At 44.9% G+C, this 13,978-nt stretch overlaps 1 protein-coding gene across 2 annotated transcripts in view; it reads left to right on the plus strand.

Moving 5' to 3' along the window:
* LOC119433245 (eukaryotic translation initiation factor 2D) overlaps positions 1-7,909 on the plus strand; it is a 45,457-nt gene extending 37,548 nt beyond the window's left edge. The window contains exons 7-10 of one of the 2 annotated variants that reach the window (XM_049659004.1): positions 2,237-2,326; positions 3,642-3,906; positions 5,043-5,123; positions 6,765-7,909. In XM_049659004.1, the coding sequence (XP_049514961.1) occupies positions 2,237-2,326; positions 3,642-3,906; positions 5,043-5,123; positions 6,765-6,878 (550 nt within the window). In that variant the 3' untranslated portion in view covers positions 6,879-7,909. The remainder of the gene's footprint in view (positions 1-2,236; positions 2,327-3,641; positions 3,907-5,042; positions 5,124-6,764) is intronic. The other variant, XM_049659003.1, reaches the window with a different exon arrangement.
* Positions 7,910-13,978: the final 6,069 nt, after the last annotated feature.

Raw genomic sequence — 13,978 nt, forward strand, 5'->3', positions numbered from 1 at the left:
CCATGAGTTCATGCGGCGACCGGGCTTTTCTCTGGTGCTTCTTTCTGGTCTTGTTGCACCATCTTATTGCTTCCGAGAAATCTGCGCATGGCCTTCGAAACTGTGGTGCACCGGTGCCTGCGAATGCTGAGAATTGTTCCCTCGCTTGCCGCACACCCGGCGGCACCTACTCAGTGCATTTGTGGCGCAGCCAGCCAATGTGCCGGGTTGCCGTCCTTGTGGAACCCTTGTGACATGGGTTCGACTCCGCTCAGCACCGGAGGAATTTAAGCGATTGTCGTTTTGGAGGAGGACATTCCCAGTGGCACGTACCTAGTTACCCAAGTTGGCATCAGAGAGTCTTCGAATAGCGGTACCTATCCAGTCCTGCATCGACAGTGACCCATGCAGGCGTGAAGGAGGTTTGTTGAAGAGTGGCACGTATGTATACACATTGCCACATACTCAGGGACCCAAGTTGATCCAAAGGTTGGTTTCGGACCCTGTTCCCTTGGCACAGCAGCCCGATGCACTACCAATTCGACCACGGAGTACCCAGTGACCCAGGCAGACAGGAAAATGGTTTTGACATGCACGCACACCACTCGGAGAGAAAGAGAGAGCCCCTGAAAGTGCGTAAAGTACCCGAAAAATGCTAACACATTAAAAAGTTAACTAGGGCTGAGCAAACATCATCAAAATCCATAAAGCTAAGGCGAGCTGGTGCAAAAACTTAAAGCTGGCGTCGTCTCCGTATTTCAATTTATGTCTAACTTGAAAGATGAAATCACACATTAGTTTTCACCATGTTGAGCATAAGCTTATAGTAGCCCAGCTTAGAACTCTCGTATTACTGTTCTCACAAAGGTGCTATTGCTAAGTCAGTTAGCCAATCAATCAATCAATCAATCAGCTTTATTTACTTCATTATCAAAAAGTGTGTTCGTAACACTAGTACTGCTAGTCAACTGGCAAGTTTCCGGTGAGTGGTGGAAGGCAGTCATTCTAAGAGGTTGGTTCTGCGGGGGTTTGCTCCCAGGAAGGTCTGCTGGCGCTGAAGGAGACCAGTCCGGGTGTCCAGAGCATCGTGTCAGTTCGTAGGGAACACCCGCGGCTCCGCGGCTTCTCCCAGATGGCACTGCCTCCGCCGAACCGCCCAAGGAGGACGGCTACCGTTTTCCACCATCAGGGAGCTGCGCTCCATCACGGCGGCCGTGCTGCCCCTGTTCCCACGTCGGCAGTGAGTATTGTGATCGTTTTCTACGGCGTTCTGCTTCTGAACTCGAGGTCGCGGGTGCAATTCTCGGCTGCTGTAGCTGCATGCCGATGGAGTTGAAATGCAAGAACGCGGAGCTGGAATGCAAGAATGCTATAGGTGCACATTAAGAAACCTCAGTGATTAAACTTGATTCGCAACCCTCCATTAGGGCTTCTGTCATAGCCCACTGTGCAACTTTGGGGTGTTAAACTGCAATACAATACAATAAAATTCAAAATGACTTTACAGTAAACCCTCATTACCTCAAACCTGATATCTCAAAATTGGGTAAGATGAAATTTTTTTGTTGCTGTGGGGTCAACCCACGTGTTTTTTACCCCTTATCTCAAAAGTTTTTGTGCCAGACTTCAGATATCTCAAAATCTTGACTTCAAAAATACAGTGGAATCCAAGGGCTAAAATGGCCACAGGAATGTCCAAAATAGCTCTGAAGGCTTGCCAGTACACTTGTACTTGTACGGCGGGTTCACTCTTGGTATGCCTCACCGGAACACATCGTTTCACCACGTAACATTCTGTATTGCGGCGAGGCTGACTTTCGTAAACCGGCAATATGCACTGCATCGAGCTTGCCGCGCGACTGGCCGCTCGAGGCACTTTGCGTGTATTCGCGGGCTTCTTTCACACTCGGAAAAACACATTTATGTAGCACGAATTGAGCAACAGAAAGCTGTGTCGAGAGTTTCTCATTTTGCTCTGCATTTTTCTCATTGACACTTTTCATCTAACTGTAATATTTGAGAAGTTGAATAATTAATGAAGACTAATTATGTAATGAGGTGGAATGCAAAAAATAATCTGAGTATCTCCAAGCGACGGCAAACGACATTACCTTGGTTCTGTCCAGCTACGTAGCATTTGCATATTTTTTAAAGTTTGGCCAATGTTACTTGGGACACCCAGTATAGCGAGCACTTGAATGTGCATGCCCACTCGTGTCGGCACCCTGAATGCAATGTCGTGCTCCCTCTTTGGCAGCAAAGGACACGCACTCGGACTGGACGAAGTGAAAGCCACCATACGGAGCTACGTAAAGGAAAATGAACTGCAAGATCCAGATGACAAAAGGTTAGTGCATTCATATTTCTTTCTGCAGAGAACAAGTACAGAGGGCAAACTGCCACAGCAGCTTAGTGACTAAGGCATTATACTGCTGAGCTCAAGGTTATGGGTTCGATTCCAGTAACAGCGGCCTCATTTCGGTGGGGGCCAAATGCAAAATGCTTGTCGGCTTAGGTTTAGGTGCAGGTTAAACAACCCCATATGATCAAAATTGATTCCAGGTCCCCACTGCAGCGTGCCTCATAATCAAATCGCAGTTTGGCACATAGAAACCCAGAATTTCATTTATTTTAATTGACGACAGAGGACATTCAAAAGGAATACACCTCTTCTGTGTTATTCAATGAAAATATTTTGCATTGCCCTTGCAAATAACAGATTGCAGTCAGACCTCTATATAAAGAACATGGATATAACGAGTTATCAGATAGTGTAATGAAGTAAATCTAAAATGTTTCTCACTGATATCAGCAGGTAATGAGTGTATGCTTGTCATGAAATATTGGATATAACAAAAGTGTTAGGTATTTTTGTGTTGGAATGCAAGTTTGTTATAAACGGTCTTTGAGTGCATGTAGCTGGTATCCCAATACAAGGGCCATTGACTTGTCTCCTTAGTGTAAATAAAATTCGGAGCTCTAGCATCACTGTTTGGTTCATCTGAGGTGCACGATTGACATGTAATGGGTTCATGTCCCTTAAAATTTCATTAAAAGTGAGACAGGCAATGCTAATCTTATCGCATTCAGGACTTGCGTAGATCAAATGCAAGGTGGTTTTAAATTGTAATCACTAATGGTAATCAGTTTATGAACATAATTTAGCTGAACCTCGTTATAATGAAGTCATGTCCAACATGAAAATACCTTATCCGATGTGAACAGAGACCTATTGCCTTGATGCGTTTAGAAAAATATGATTGTACTTGCAAATTTAGAAAGATAAGGTGTAGCAAACAGTAAAAAAAGGGGATTCTCCTGCAGAACAGATGACCACCAAAAGAATACACAGATAGACAGGACGGGTGCTGTCCTGCATACGTCTGTGTTCCTTCGGTGATGATCTGTTTCGTGCTAGAATCTGCTTGTTTGCTTTCATGCACCAAGTAGCTGAGCAACATGTTCTTTTTAAGGTGTAGTTAATGACGCCACAAGAGCGTCTGAAACCACTAACTAAAAAATTCGACAAATCCCTCATCATTCCCGTGTCACATCCCAGCATTCCATGCAAGATCACAGTACCAGATTTACCTTTAGTAATTTTTGTAGGAAACCTTATGACAGAGCTGAAAAAACAGTCATTTGCTCCTGACATGCCGCAGCCTGGTGCAGATGGACCCTCGGCTGAGTGACGCAGCCGCCTGCTCATCGGAAAAGCTCAGTTGGGAAGAACTCTTCAGCAGAGTGTTGTCGCGGATGCAGCCTGCACACGAGGTGACGCCCGCGGGTGGTGGGCCACCCGTCGTCCACCGTGGTGCCCTGCCCTTCATTTCGTTCACGGTGGCCCAGCGGACGGGCAACAAGAAGGTGACCCTCGTCGAGGGTCTCGAGACATACGGCATCGACGTTGCGCACCTGGCCCACGAGGTGAGTCCCACTTTTTCTGCAAATACAGTGGAATCTCATTAGTTCAACCTTGCTTAATTTGAACTTCCGGTTAATTCGAACTGGCGCGGTCGTCCCTGCTTAATGATGTTACACGCGGTCATTCAAACTTGCATATGTTCGCGCTAATTTGTTCGAACAGACCATGCCCTCAACCACACTTTCGCCAGTGGCGCACCAACCCCCACGCTGGCTGCTGCTGTGAAGGCTGCGGCTGTGTAAATACAGCTGCTGAATGATTTTTTGAGCATGTGGTTTTCGAATCTGCTCGATTATTTGGATTTCGTCAAAGCTCGGAGAACTCGCTAGAACCAGTCTATAATGGTGACAGGAATTTTGGACATACGTAGTACTCTGTCATGGCCAAGTTTTTCAGACTGATCCTTGTGGTCTGTTTTATTTTATATCAGTAAGCTTTTTAAATAGTAGATTTGAATCAAATCAAGAAAAAAAGGAAGTTGAATATCGAATCGAATTTCTAAAAATTGTGGGGGTCGCAAACATGCTCTTAGGACAAAAGAATGACAACACAGTAGCGCAAATAATCACAAGGCCATTTATTGCACCTTTTATACACTAATGCCTGCTAGCCGAATTACTACCCCATAGAACATGCCGATGGGCGCACATGAAATTGAGGACGTCCGAGTCAACGCGACCTGATAGCGAGCGAATATGTTTGCCCCATGTTAGACACCAGCGCTTAATCGGTCATGTGTACAGTCACATGATGGTGGCGCATTCGAACGATCATGGAAAGCGGGACAGCGCACGCGCAGAGCGTCCGCACCGTTTGCCGATCCCAACCCAAAGAGGAACAGCCTTCTCCCTTTTGCACCCAAGTAACCCCGCCGTTCAGGTGGCGTTACAACACTTGCGCCATCTGTCGTACAACTCTGCAACCACGCCGACTGTCACCGGCGCAGTGTTATGCGGCGAAGCCAGATTACAGGAGATGGGAGTCATGCGGGGAAAACAACATCAGGAGACACGTGAGAGTCGTGCATCCCCACAAAATTTATCACGAAGGTTAATGCTTACAAATCTTGTGCATCATGCTGGACATGCTTGGGAGTCTACTAGCATCTTCCCTGAACAGTCGATTGTGTGTCGCACAGGTTCAAGTGGGCGTGGCGGCCAGCACAACCCTGACCACTCTGGCCAATGGCAAGCAACAGCTTCTGGTCCAGGGCAACCAGGTAACAAAAAGTGCCTGCGCTCGAATGCACACCCACTGTCTTTCGTGCATAGAGCTGAGAAACAGAAGCAATGTTGGGTCCAGTCTGTGTTTCCTTGGAGAGCTGCATTTGATCTAATGAAGGTTTCTTCATTAGATCAAATTCGCACATGCAATAGCATGGAGCCTTACTGAAAGCAACCACCTACTGATCCTTCAGATTGAGATTTATTTCACATTTGTTTCATAATCCACTACAGAAAGCACTGAGCCATCGTTTCTCAAGCCAGCCATGACAGGCTGTGCTGATTTGAACAGTGATGCTGTTAGCCGAGAAAGCACTTCTTACTCTTGTTAACCCTATGTGAGCTAGCAAAGGACTGTACTAAAAAAATTAAAAGACAACCCTGCACCTAAAAAGTTAATGTTTGTCTATGCCAGTACTTCTATTGGGTTACGAGGCCTAGCAGGCATACCACCGAGAGACTAAGCAAAGTGTGCTAGGCAGGTTCACTTGTTTGGGGCTTCCTGAAGGCAAAGAAAGCTAAGGCAGTTCCTTGCAAGCTTGTACAACCTTTGCCACCAAACGGTACAAGAAGCGGAGTGCTCCTCAGTCCAGCTTTCCATAAAGGCGACGGATCAGTATTCACGTTGATGAAGTTATGTGCAACCATCATGCAGGAAAAGGGTATCTCGTAAGCAGTAAGAGAGTGTGCGCATGGTGAGCTTGTCACTGCCAAAGTCGCACTGCGAAGCAAAGAGCAGCTGAAAAATGTTCGCTGTGCACGCTCATGTTCTTGTTGTGTGTCCTGCTCCAAACCGTGTGGCACGTACTCCGCAGTGCAGTATGTATGTCTTGCAGCCTGTAAATTGTGCACGTGATTGTTGACCGTGGACGAGTGAAAGGAAGTACAGTTGTGAGTGGGGGTGTGCAAATATCAAATTGTTTGAATATGAATACTTAGCTTCCAATATCAAATAATCATGTTCACGTGCATTTAAGTTTGGTTATTTTAACATATTGGAACATCACAATTACATTGTTAATGGTAAAAGAACAGACTAGCAAGCCGTTGTACTATAAAAGGTTCTTTATTTGGCTTATGTTAACTTTTAAAATTGAGTTATTTCCACTAGCTGTCTGTTCTCGCCAACCCGTGCCTTATTATTCAGCATCAAATACCCGTAAACTCAGAGGCACTTGACCTTATGTCAACTGTCTTAAATCGCATTTGCAGACGAAGTTTTGGCAGCAGCACGAAATAATCACAAAAATTAAGCGCAAAATCAGACGCACATTGTTAGAATAAGTAGAAGCAACCGCGAAGAACCCTGTTTTCACCCGCATAGGCCAGTAATCCAGTTTCGATATCAAAAACATATATTTTTCGTGGCGCATCCACTCGTATTTCAAATGTAAGCTTTTGCACGCTACCCTATATCTGTGCTATCTAAAACTTCGCTTTTTATGTCGTCCAAATTTTTGTTGCAGTTCGCTTTGAGTGTAGACCGTGTACATAGGTCGCAGCAAAATGTAGCTGTTCTTCTGGTGCATTGGTCCACAAACTTTAGATTGTGGCTGTACAGGGCGCTTTGCACCGTGACTGGAGCTATGCTGCACCAATCGTTTAAACGGGAGGCTCCCTCGGTGTGGCTGTTACAGGTTGTATTTCTGGAGAAGCTGCTGACTGGTCCATCGTACGGCGTGCCACGCAAGTACCTCAAAGGCTTGGAACAAGCGCCAGGAAAGAAAAAAGGAGGAGGCCCCCGAAAATGAACTCGAGCACCCATTTCTCTCACCGACAGAGACAGTGGCGCCACCTCTTTCTCAGCAGGCTGCCTTCTGGCCAATCATGGCTTCCCGTCTTTGGCCAGGCATCTGCAGTTACTGGACTTGAGTGACATGCTTAGCCAAATGATAAGAAAGGGAGCAAGAGTTAAAAGATGCATTTTCCGTGAAGGCCTGTTCCCGAAATGCCATGACCCTGACTCGTGCTGAACTTGGAAAAGTTGCTTTGCCATCATCAAGACCAGCAAATGCGTCTGGGGTCTTCACGAATGCCACGCAACTGACGAAAACTGTTGGAGCAATCACTCCTCTTAAGCTATATTTACAGGAGCCTTATTCTGAACCAATAGCTCATGAAAAATATTACTTTCAGTGTGTATTGATTGGCTCAGCCAACGAATGTCAATGTGACAAAAGGACACCTCTATTCGGCAGCATTACTTTCGTGTTGCAGAATTGATGGCTGCATTAGCAAATGCCCACCGCTCCGAAGAGCTGTTATGCCTTGCATTACGTCAGGCATCATACCAGAAGTGAAACTATATCTCCAAGAGTGATTTTGAGAATACAGCACTTGAAGCGATAGCCATGCAACATTCACTCTGGAGTGTTTGACCACACACAGCATTGGACTGTACTGAATGGTACAGTGCAGAGGTGCAGCCAAGTGTCTCATTTGGCTCAACAAAGCCACTTTATTAGCAAAGTGTCTTGCTTATTGTAAAGTTGAAAAGTGCTAAAGATAAAAAAAAGTGTTGGTGCAGTCATTGACTATGCAAATACGTGAAGCAATTTGCTCGGGTCTCTAATTATTTATTAAAATACTATGTGGTTTTTACAGGGCTGTACAAGAATTAAGTCACAAAAACATGTAGTGGAATATGGATGTTATGAACCGTGTCACATGTGTCTGAAAAATTATAAATTTAAAGAAAAGCATCTAGAGCAAACACACCAGCTTTAGCGAATGCTTTAAAAAAGGATAAAGAAAAAACTCACAAGAGTAGCAGCATAGCACAGTTTCAATTGCAACCTTATATTTAACAAAATACTACAGTGAGCCTTGCTGTGATTATGCAAATGGTCTGGCAGCCAGATGTGATAAATTGCTAACAAGAAACATGTGTGAAATAACAAGGAAACACCACATAAGCATGTTTATGGAATTACGTTGAAAAGTGGTCTATCAATTGCAATTTTGCGAGTCAACGTGTCGCAAACTAAGCATCTGCCCTTCTGTAGCAAGCTGTTTGTGTTCTTTAAAACAAAATTTGCTGCAGCGCCTGCACAAGTGCCTTGTTACTTCTAGCACAGTTAAACCTTGTAACGAGGTTGCATCAGACATGAAAAAAAAAAACTTTTGCCACGCTCGATATTCGTTATAAGCACATGTGTGTTACAGCTGATATGGGTGAGAATCGTTTTAGATGTACAGTGGAATCTCGATGATACGAATCTCACGGGGTCAAGAAAAATATTCGTATTACTATTTAGCCGAAATTCGTATCATCGAAACACAATTAAAACTAGCTAAATTAAAGAGTCGGAGGTGAACTCACTCAGGCACACGTACGTAAAAAGCATTTACAGTATAGACCACTTATAACGTAACCGTTTATAGTGCAGAACTGGCTACAACGCGGCCTTTTCCGACTCCCATTTACCCTCCTATAGAACTCCATGTATACGCATACCGCTTACAGTGCAGTCGCATGAGAGGAAATTGCGGCTTCTGCGAGAAAATCTCGCCAACAAGGGCGGTTGCGAGCACAAGGTGCGCCCACCGATGGGAGAGGAGATCAACGAGGGTGATGGGGAGGAGGAGCATGAGACGTGGAGCACGAGTCCAAGGGCGATAAAGTCATCACCGCGCGCCGTATGTGGGAGTGAAAGCGCGCGGGGGACGCGCGCCTTCACGGACAGCGAACGCACAGCAGAGAGCAAACGCAACTTCCGTTGCGCGAAAGGCCGTGGGGCTATGGGAGGGAGAGAGGGAGGGTGGATGCTGTGCTGGGGCGCCAAATGCGTATCTTGCAACCGAGCGTAAGGGTAACTGGCGATGAAATCTCCCCACGCGAAAGGAGCAAAGCGGGAAGGTAGCCCGGGAGGGAGGGAGTGGGGGGGGGGCTCCTACTCTACCAACAAATGCATTCTTGTACTTTGCGCCTGTGCCGGCTGTCGGTATTGTCGCGCGCACCGTATCTTGAAAGCGATCTCCACACGGCTCTGACCTTTGTATGCGCTGTGCTTACGCCGCTCAGTTTCCATTGAAGCGATAGACCGCACGAACCTTCGCTTGCTGCGGCGGCCGCGCGTGGGGAAGCGCGGCAGCGCGGCCGCCGCAGCGAGCGAAGATATAAAAATAAAAGCACAAAAGTAACAAAAGCGCCACCACTTCAAACTCTTCACGCCCACTCGCGGCTTCCGCGCTGTCCGGCATCGCGTCCGCGCCTCCGCACCAAAAGAGAAAGGGAAAATGCGCGTGAATGCGTGCTGTTCTCTTTCGCGGCCGTCGGTGGGGCGGCGTTTATTCGTATCAACCGACGCGGGTCGAAAATCGATTCGTAACAACCGTTCTCTAGCATGTTGCAAAGTAATGGGCTCGGCCAGGACCTCAGAAAAATTGGTATCATCCGTGATCGTATCACTGAGATTCCACTGTACTTTCTTATATCTGATAATTCGTTATATCCGGGTTCGCCATATCGAGGCTCGGCTTACCTAAAAGGATAGCTTCGTAATCCTCAGCAGCACAAATGGTTATGTGAGCCAATGTAGGCCAGTTTCAGTAACACAGCATCAGCAAAGCATACCTGCCAGCTCCCCGAATTTTCTGTAACACTTACGAATTCGGGCTCGTTTTGCAATTTTATTAACGTTGCATCGGGTTTTATGAAAAAAAAATTCTCTTTGCAATAGAGTTTCACTCGTTATCTCCGCCCATACCCATGAAAGTCTTCTGATTGTGAAACAACGCAGGGGGGGGGGGGGGGGGGGGGGGTACCTGTTCTGAACAAGTTTTGTTCACAAGTTTCTGAAGCGGGAGTAATCGACAAAAGCAAAGTTGCTCGAACAGTCACTGTGATCTATAAACAGTGTGTTGCTTGTCGGGTTTGTGCTGTTCCAAGTTTGCTGATGCTTGTAAGCTGCATATAGAGGTAAATCACCTTTAGTAAAATATGCGTGTATACCTCGGAAGACGCATGCTCAGGGCAAAAGTTTTTCAGTATTGCATGTTATTGCCCCACTTCTCCCTCCCCCCTTCCGGTGTTGTGATTTCGCAAGTTTTGATGTGCACAAATTGGTGAGTATGGCATACTATGATGTTGAGTACCATTAAGCCGGGAGTCTGGTGGACTCAACTGAGACCTGGTGCTTGTCAAACATGTTTGAGGCCAGGGATTGACCACAAGAAAAGTTCATACATTGTTAACATTTGATGTGTGGGTTGACTAATATGGACAGGCTTTATGAGATAGTCGGCGAAGGTGTCGCGGCCAAATGTACATGACCACATTGCAATGTAATAGCTATCCTGCCTCGACCACGGAAACACTGAGGATGTAAATACTAATATGTTGTTCAAGTGGTAACCATGTGCTTTTGAAATCAAGAAAAGCCAGTTTTTAACATCACAATAAATAAGGTCATGTGGTTGTTACTTTTGCCTGTATCGTCATTTGCGTGGAACATTGGAGCAAGTGTGCTCCAGTGATGAGAAGTTCAGTTGATGTATCGAGCCTGCAAGCTCTTTTCTCATTATTGATTACATCCTGTAGGCATTACAATGCACCATGCTATGATGGGCAGCTCAGTACCTCATTCTGCATAATGTGAGGGACATATTCGCAGGCTAGAAGTCATCTGACAGTGGTACATTTAGGTAAGTATGGTAATAACAGACCACAAAAAACATCTTGGCTCAACTTATTGCAGTATAGTACGGGTTACTTCAGAGCGTCAAAGTTCAAATTTTTAAAGGACAGTGAAGAGAAATATATTTTGAGACATATTCAAAAGTTATCCTTCTGAATAAAGAAAAAGCCGCTGTTACTGCAATGAGAGGCTTGGCAAGTCAGTAAGATGCAAAAAACGAAACACAGGTAGCGCCATGCGCACTGCCTTGGAAATTCTTAAGTTCCCGTGCCAGTTCACCGGGACGTTGTGGATGTTGACGGCATTTACTCTCACCTAGTAATTTTATTATCCGTTAGATGCACTGCATTACATTTTGAAGGCATCAAAGACTGAAACTAAAAGGCCCAAGTATGAAATGATGCTTTGAAATTCACGACGATGCACTTTCGCACTCGCTCTGGGGTGTTGGCACAAGATTTAAAAAATTGAACTTGTAGCTTCACTTTCTCTTGTAGTAATCAATCTGTTAGTGCAAAATTAACGAAAATAGAGTTTTGACAGGATATCAGTCTAAACTGATTTAGTGATCCTTTTTCCCCTTAACTATTTGAAAAGTGGTGAGGGGGGGGGGGGGGGGGAAGCATCGGAAATTATAACAGTGATGCTGTGCCAATCGGTGAAAAGTAAAAGCAAATAAGTTCCAGTTTCGCCCGAAAGGCAAAGCATTGATAATGATAGCAAAGTATTAGACATAACACGAAGTAAGGTTCGCAATTTTATCGGCCGTATAAATGGCAGTAAAGGTTTGCTTTAGTACTAAAATAGCAAGCTTGGTGCCATGCGTCGTATACGGGCAAACACGAACACATCTCGTTCGATGACCGCAGGCACTCGCTGTCGGCACTCGCTGTCGGAACGCTGGTGTCATGGAGAGTGGCAGCAGCGGTGAGCTAATTCCCTCCCCTTCGCGTTGCCTCTCGCTTCAACGCGAACTAGGCTCTCGAGAACACAGCGCACACTAATCCATCAGCCATATAACTTAGCACGTACCCACCGCAGATTAGAGCACTGCACGGGCCCGGGCCGGACTCGGGCTTGAAGCCACGGGCCCGGCCTTTGATGGGCCCAAGTAGGCCTTTGAGTACACGCAACCGTTATGCATTGCATGGTTCAATGCATTCTTTGCCAAGTTGAAGTGACACGTGCAAGATGAGTGTCATCATCACCATCAGCCTATATTTATGTCCACTGCAGGACGAAGGCCTCTCCCTGCAATCTCCAATTAAACCTGTCTTGCGCTTGCTGATTCCAATTTGCGCCTGCGAATTTCCTAACTTCATCACTCCACCTAGTTTTCTGCCATCCTCGACTGCGCTTCCTGGCCCTTGGTATTCATTCTGTAGCTCTAACGGTCCATCGGTTATCCATCCCACGCATTACATGGCCTGCCCAGAACCTTTTTTGCCGCTTAATGTCAACTAGAATATTGGTTATCCCCATTTGTTCTCTGATCCACACCGCTTTCTTGACTGTATATCTTATCAAAGAAAATAGTAAAACAGATGAAGTTCTCATTTTTAACAGCGGAGCTGTTTCAGCCGGGCGTAATGTGTCTGCTGAATCCAAAAATGTGGGCCGATCCTGGCAGCAGTGCAGAAAGGGTCCACGCGTAATGGCACATACACCTGTGAACTAGCGAAGCTGAGCCTGGATAAGTCTAGCTAAGAATGGTGGGGACTACTTAAACTTAGTCATCGATAGGTAATTGATAGCCAATCAATAGCTAGTCGATAGTCGATCAATAATCAATAAATTCGGATAACTTGGTTGCTTAGCCTAGGCCAAATACGTGGCCAATATCTTGCGATATACAATCGATAGCCAATCAATAGCTAATCGATAATAAATCAATAATAAATCAATTGCAGGAAATGCTGGGGATGACTTGGTAGTGCTTAGCCTAGCCCAAAAGCCAGGACTAGCTAGGTGCCCATCAGCTCCGCTGTCTCTTTAGCATTGCGCCGCCAGTGCAAGCTACGCTAATTTTTTTTTCTTTTCCACAAAAACGAACATTGTTTCCGCGTAAGGAAAAATAAATTGTACAAAGAACCACTCCTCAAACCATTTCCATGTTAGCGCTTTTGCGATTGCACTATTACCAGTGTCGATACAATTGTATTATTTTAGCGCTAAGGCCAGTTACTTTTGTGCTTGAATGCATAAAACAGCGTTTTTTTCATAAAGGTAACTAGAACGCCCACGCCGGACACTTTGAAAATTAATATCTCTAAACTGGTTCAGTCCTGAGAATTCATTCCAAGTGGATACGCCTTGCGAACTCAGCGGCTATATTTCGTAGATTGAAATATGTGCCGTAAAATAATTAAATAAAAAGTTAATTAGTGTAATTATGTTAATTCTTCAATTAGTCGTTTTAACTATCCATTAGATCCCTGTCAGAATTAGCTTGGACGTACATGAAACAATCAGCCTCCTTAAAGCGTCGCATTAATGCGAACCAAGAAATGCTGAAATATGGCCAATTCCTTACTTCAGAACACTCTATAAGCATCAGTCGTTAATACATAACCTACCATTCACTTTGAACAAATACAAAAATGTCGATAATTTCAGTAAGAAAGAACTGAGCTCATACTTTGGTCGCTTGTAATGTATCTGATGTGATTATTATTCTGCCTTTGTGTATGGTTCACAGTACATAATGTACATCCTTTTTCGTTTTCTTCGCAAATGTTAATCTTGTAAAATTAAGTCTCATAACTATGTTGTATAGCTGGTGTTGCGTTGTTTTGTATAGCTAGTATTGCTATTGTAGTGTTGTTTAGAATGCATATGTTAAAATTTTTTCAATTTCTGTTAACTTGACGTGATGGAAATATTCTTTGTTTTTTCGTTCATAGCTATTTCGTCTATGAGGAATTCCAGCGAGAGCTGGAAATATATGTGAATTATTGTGCATGTGCGCACGCTGTTTGCTGTACTATTGCCTTGCCTGGTCTTTTGGGTCATGTCAAGCTACGTATGTAGCTTTTACTCCAAAATGACCGTCCAGCATGTATACTGGAGAATAATTTCATTTGATTGATTTCGTCGGACACTTTGAAAATTATTATCTCGAAACTGGTTTAGTCCTGAGAATTCGTTCTAAGTGAATACGCCTTGCGAACTCGGCGGCTATAATTCGTTGATTGAAAGATGTGCCGTAAAAT

Source organism: Dermacentor silvarum, chromosome 11 (assembly GCF_013339745.2).
Source record: "Dermacentor silvarum isolate Dsil-2018 chromosome 11, BIME_Dsil_1.4, whole genome shotgun sequence".
Lineage (NCBI taxonomy): Eukaryota > Metazoa > Arthropoda > Arachnida > Ixodida > Ixodidae > Dermacentor > Dermacentor silvarum.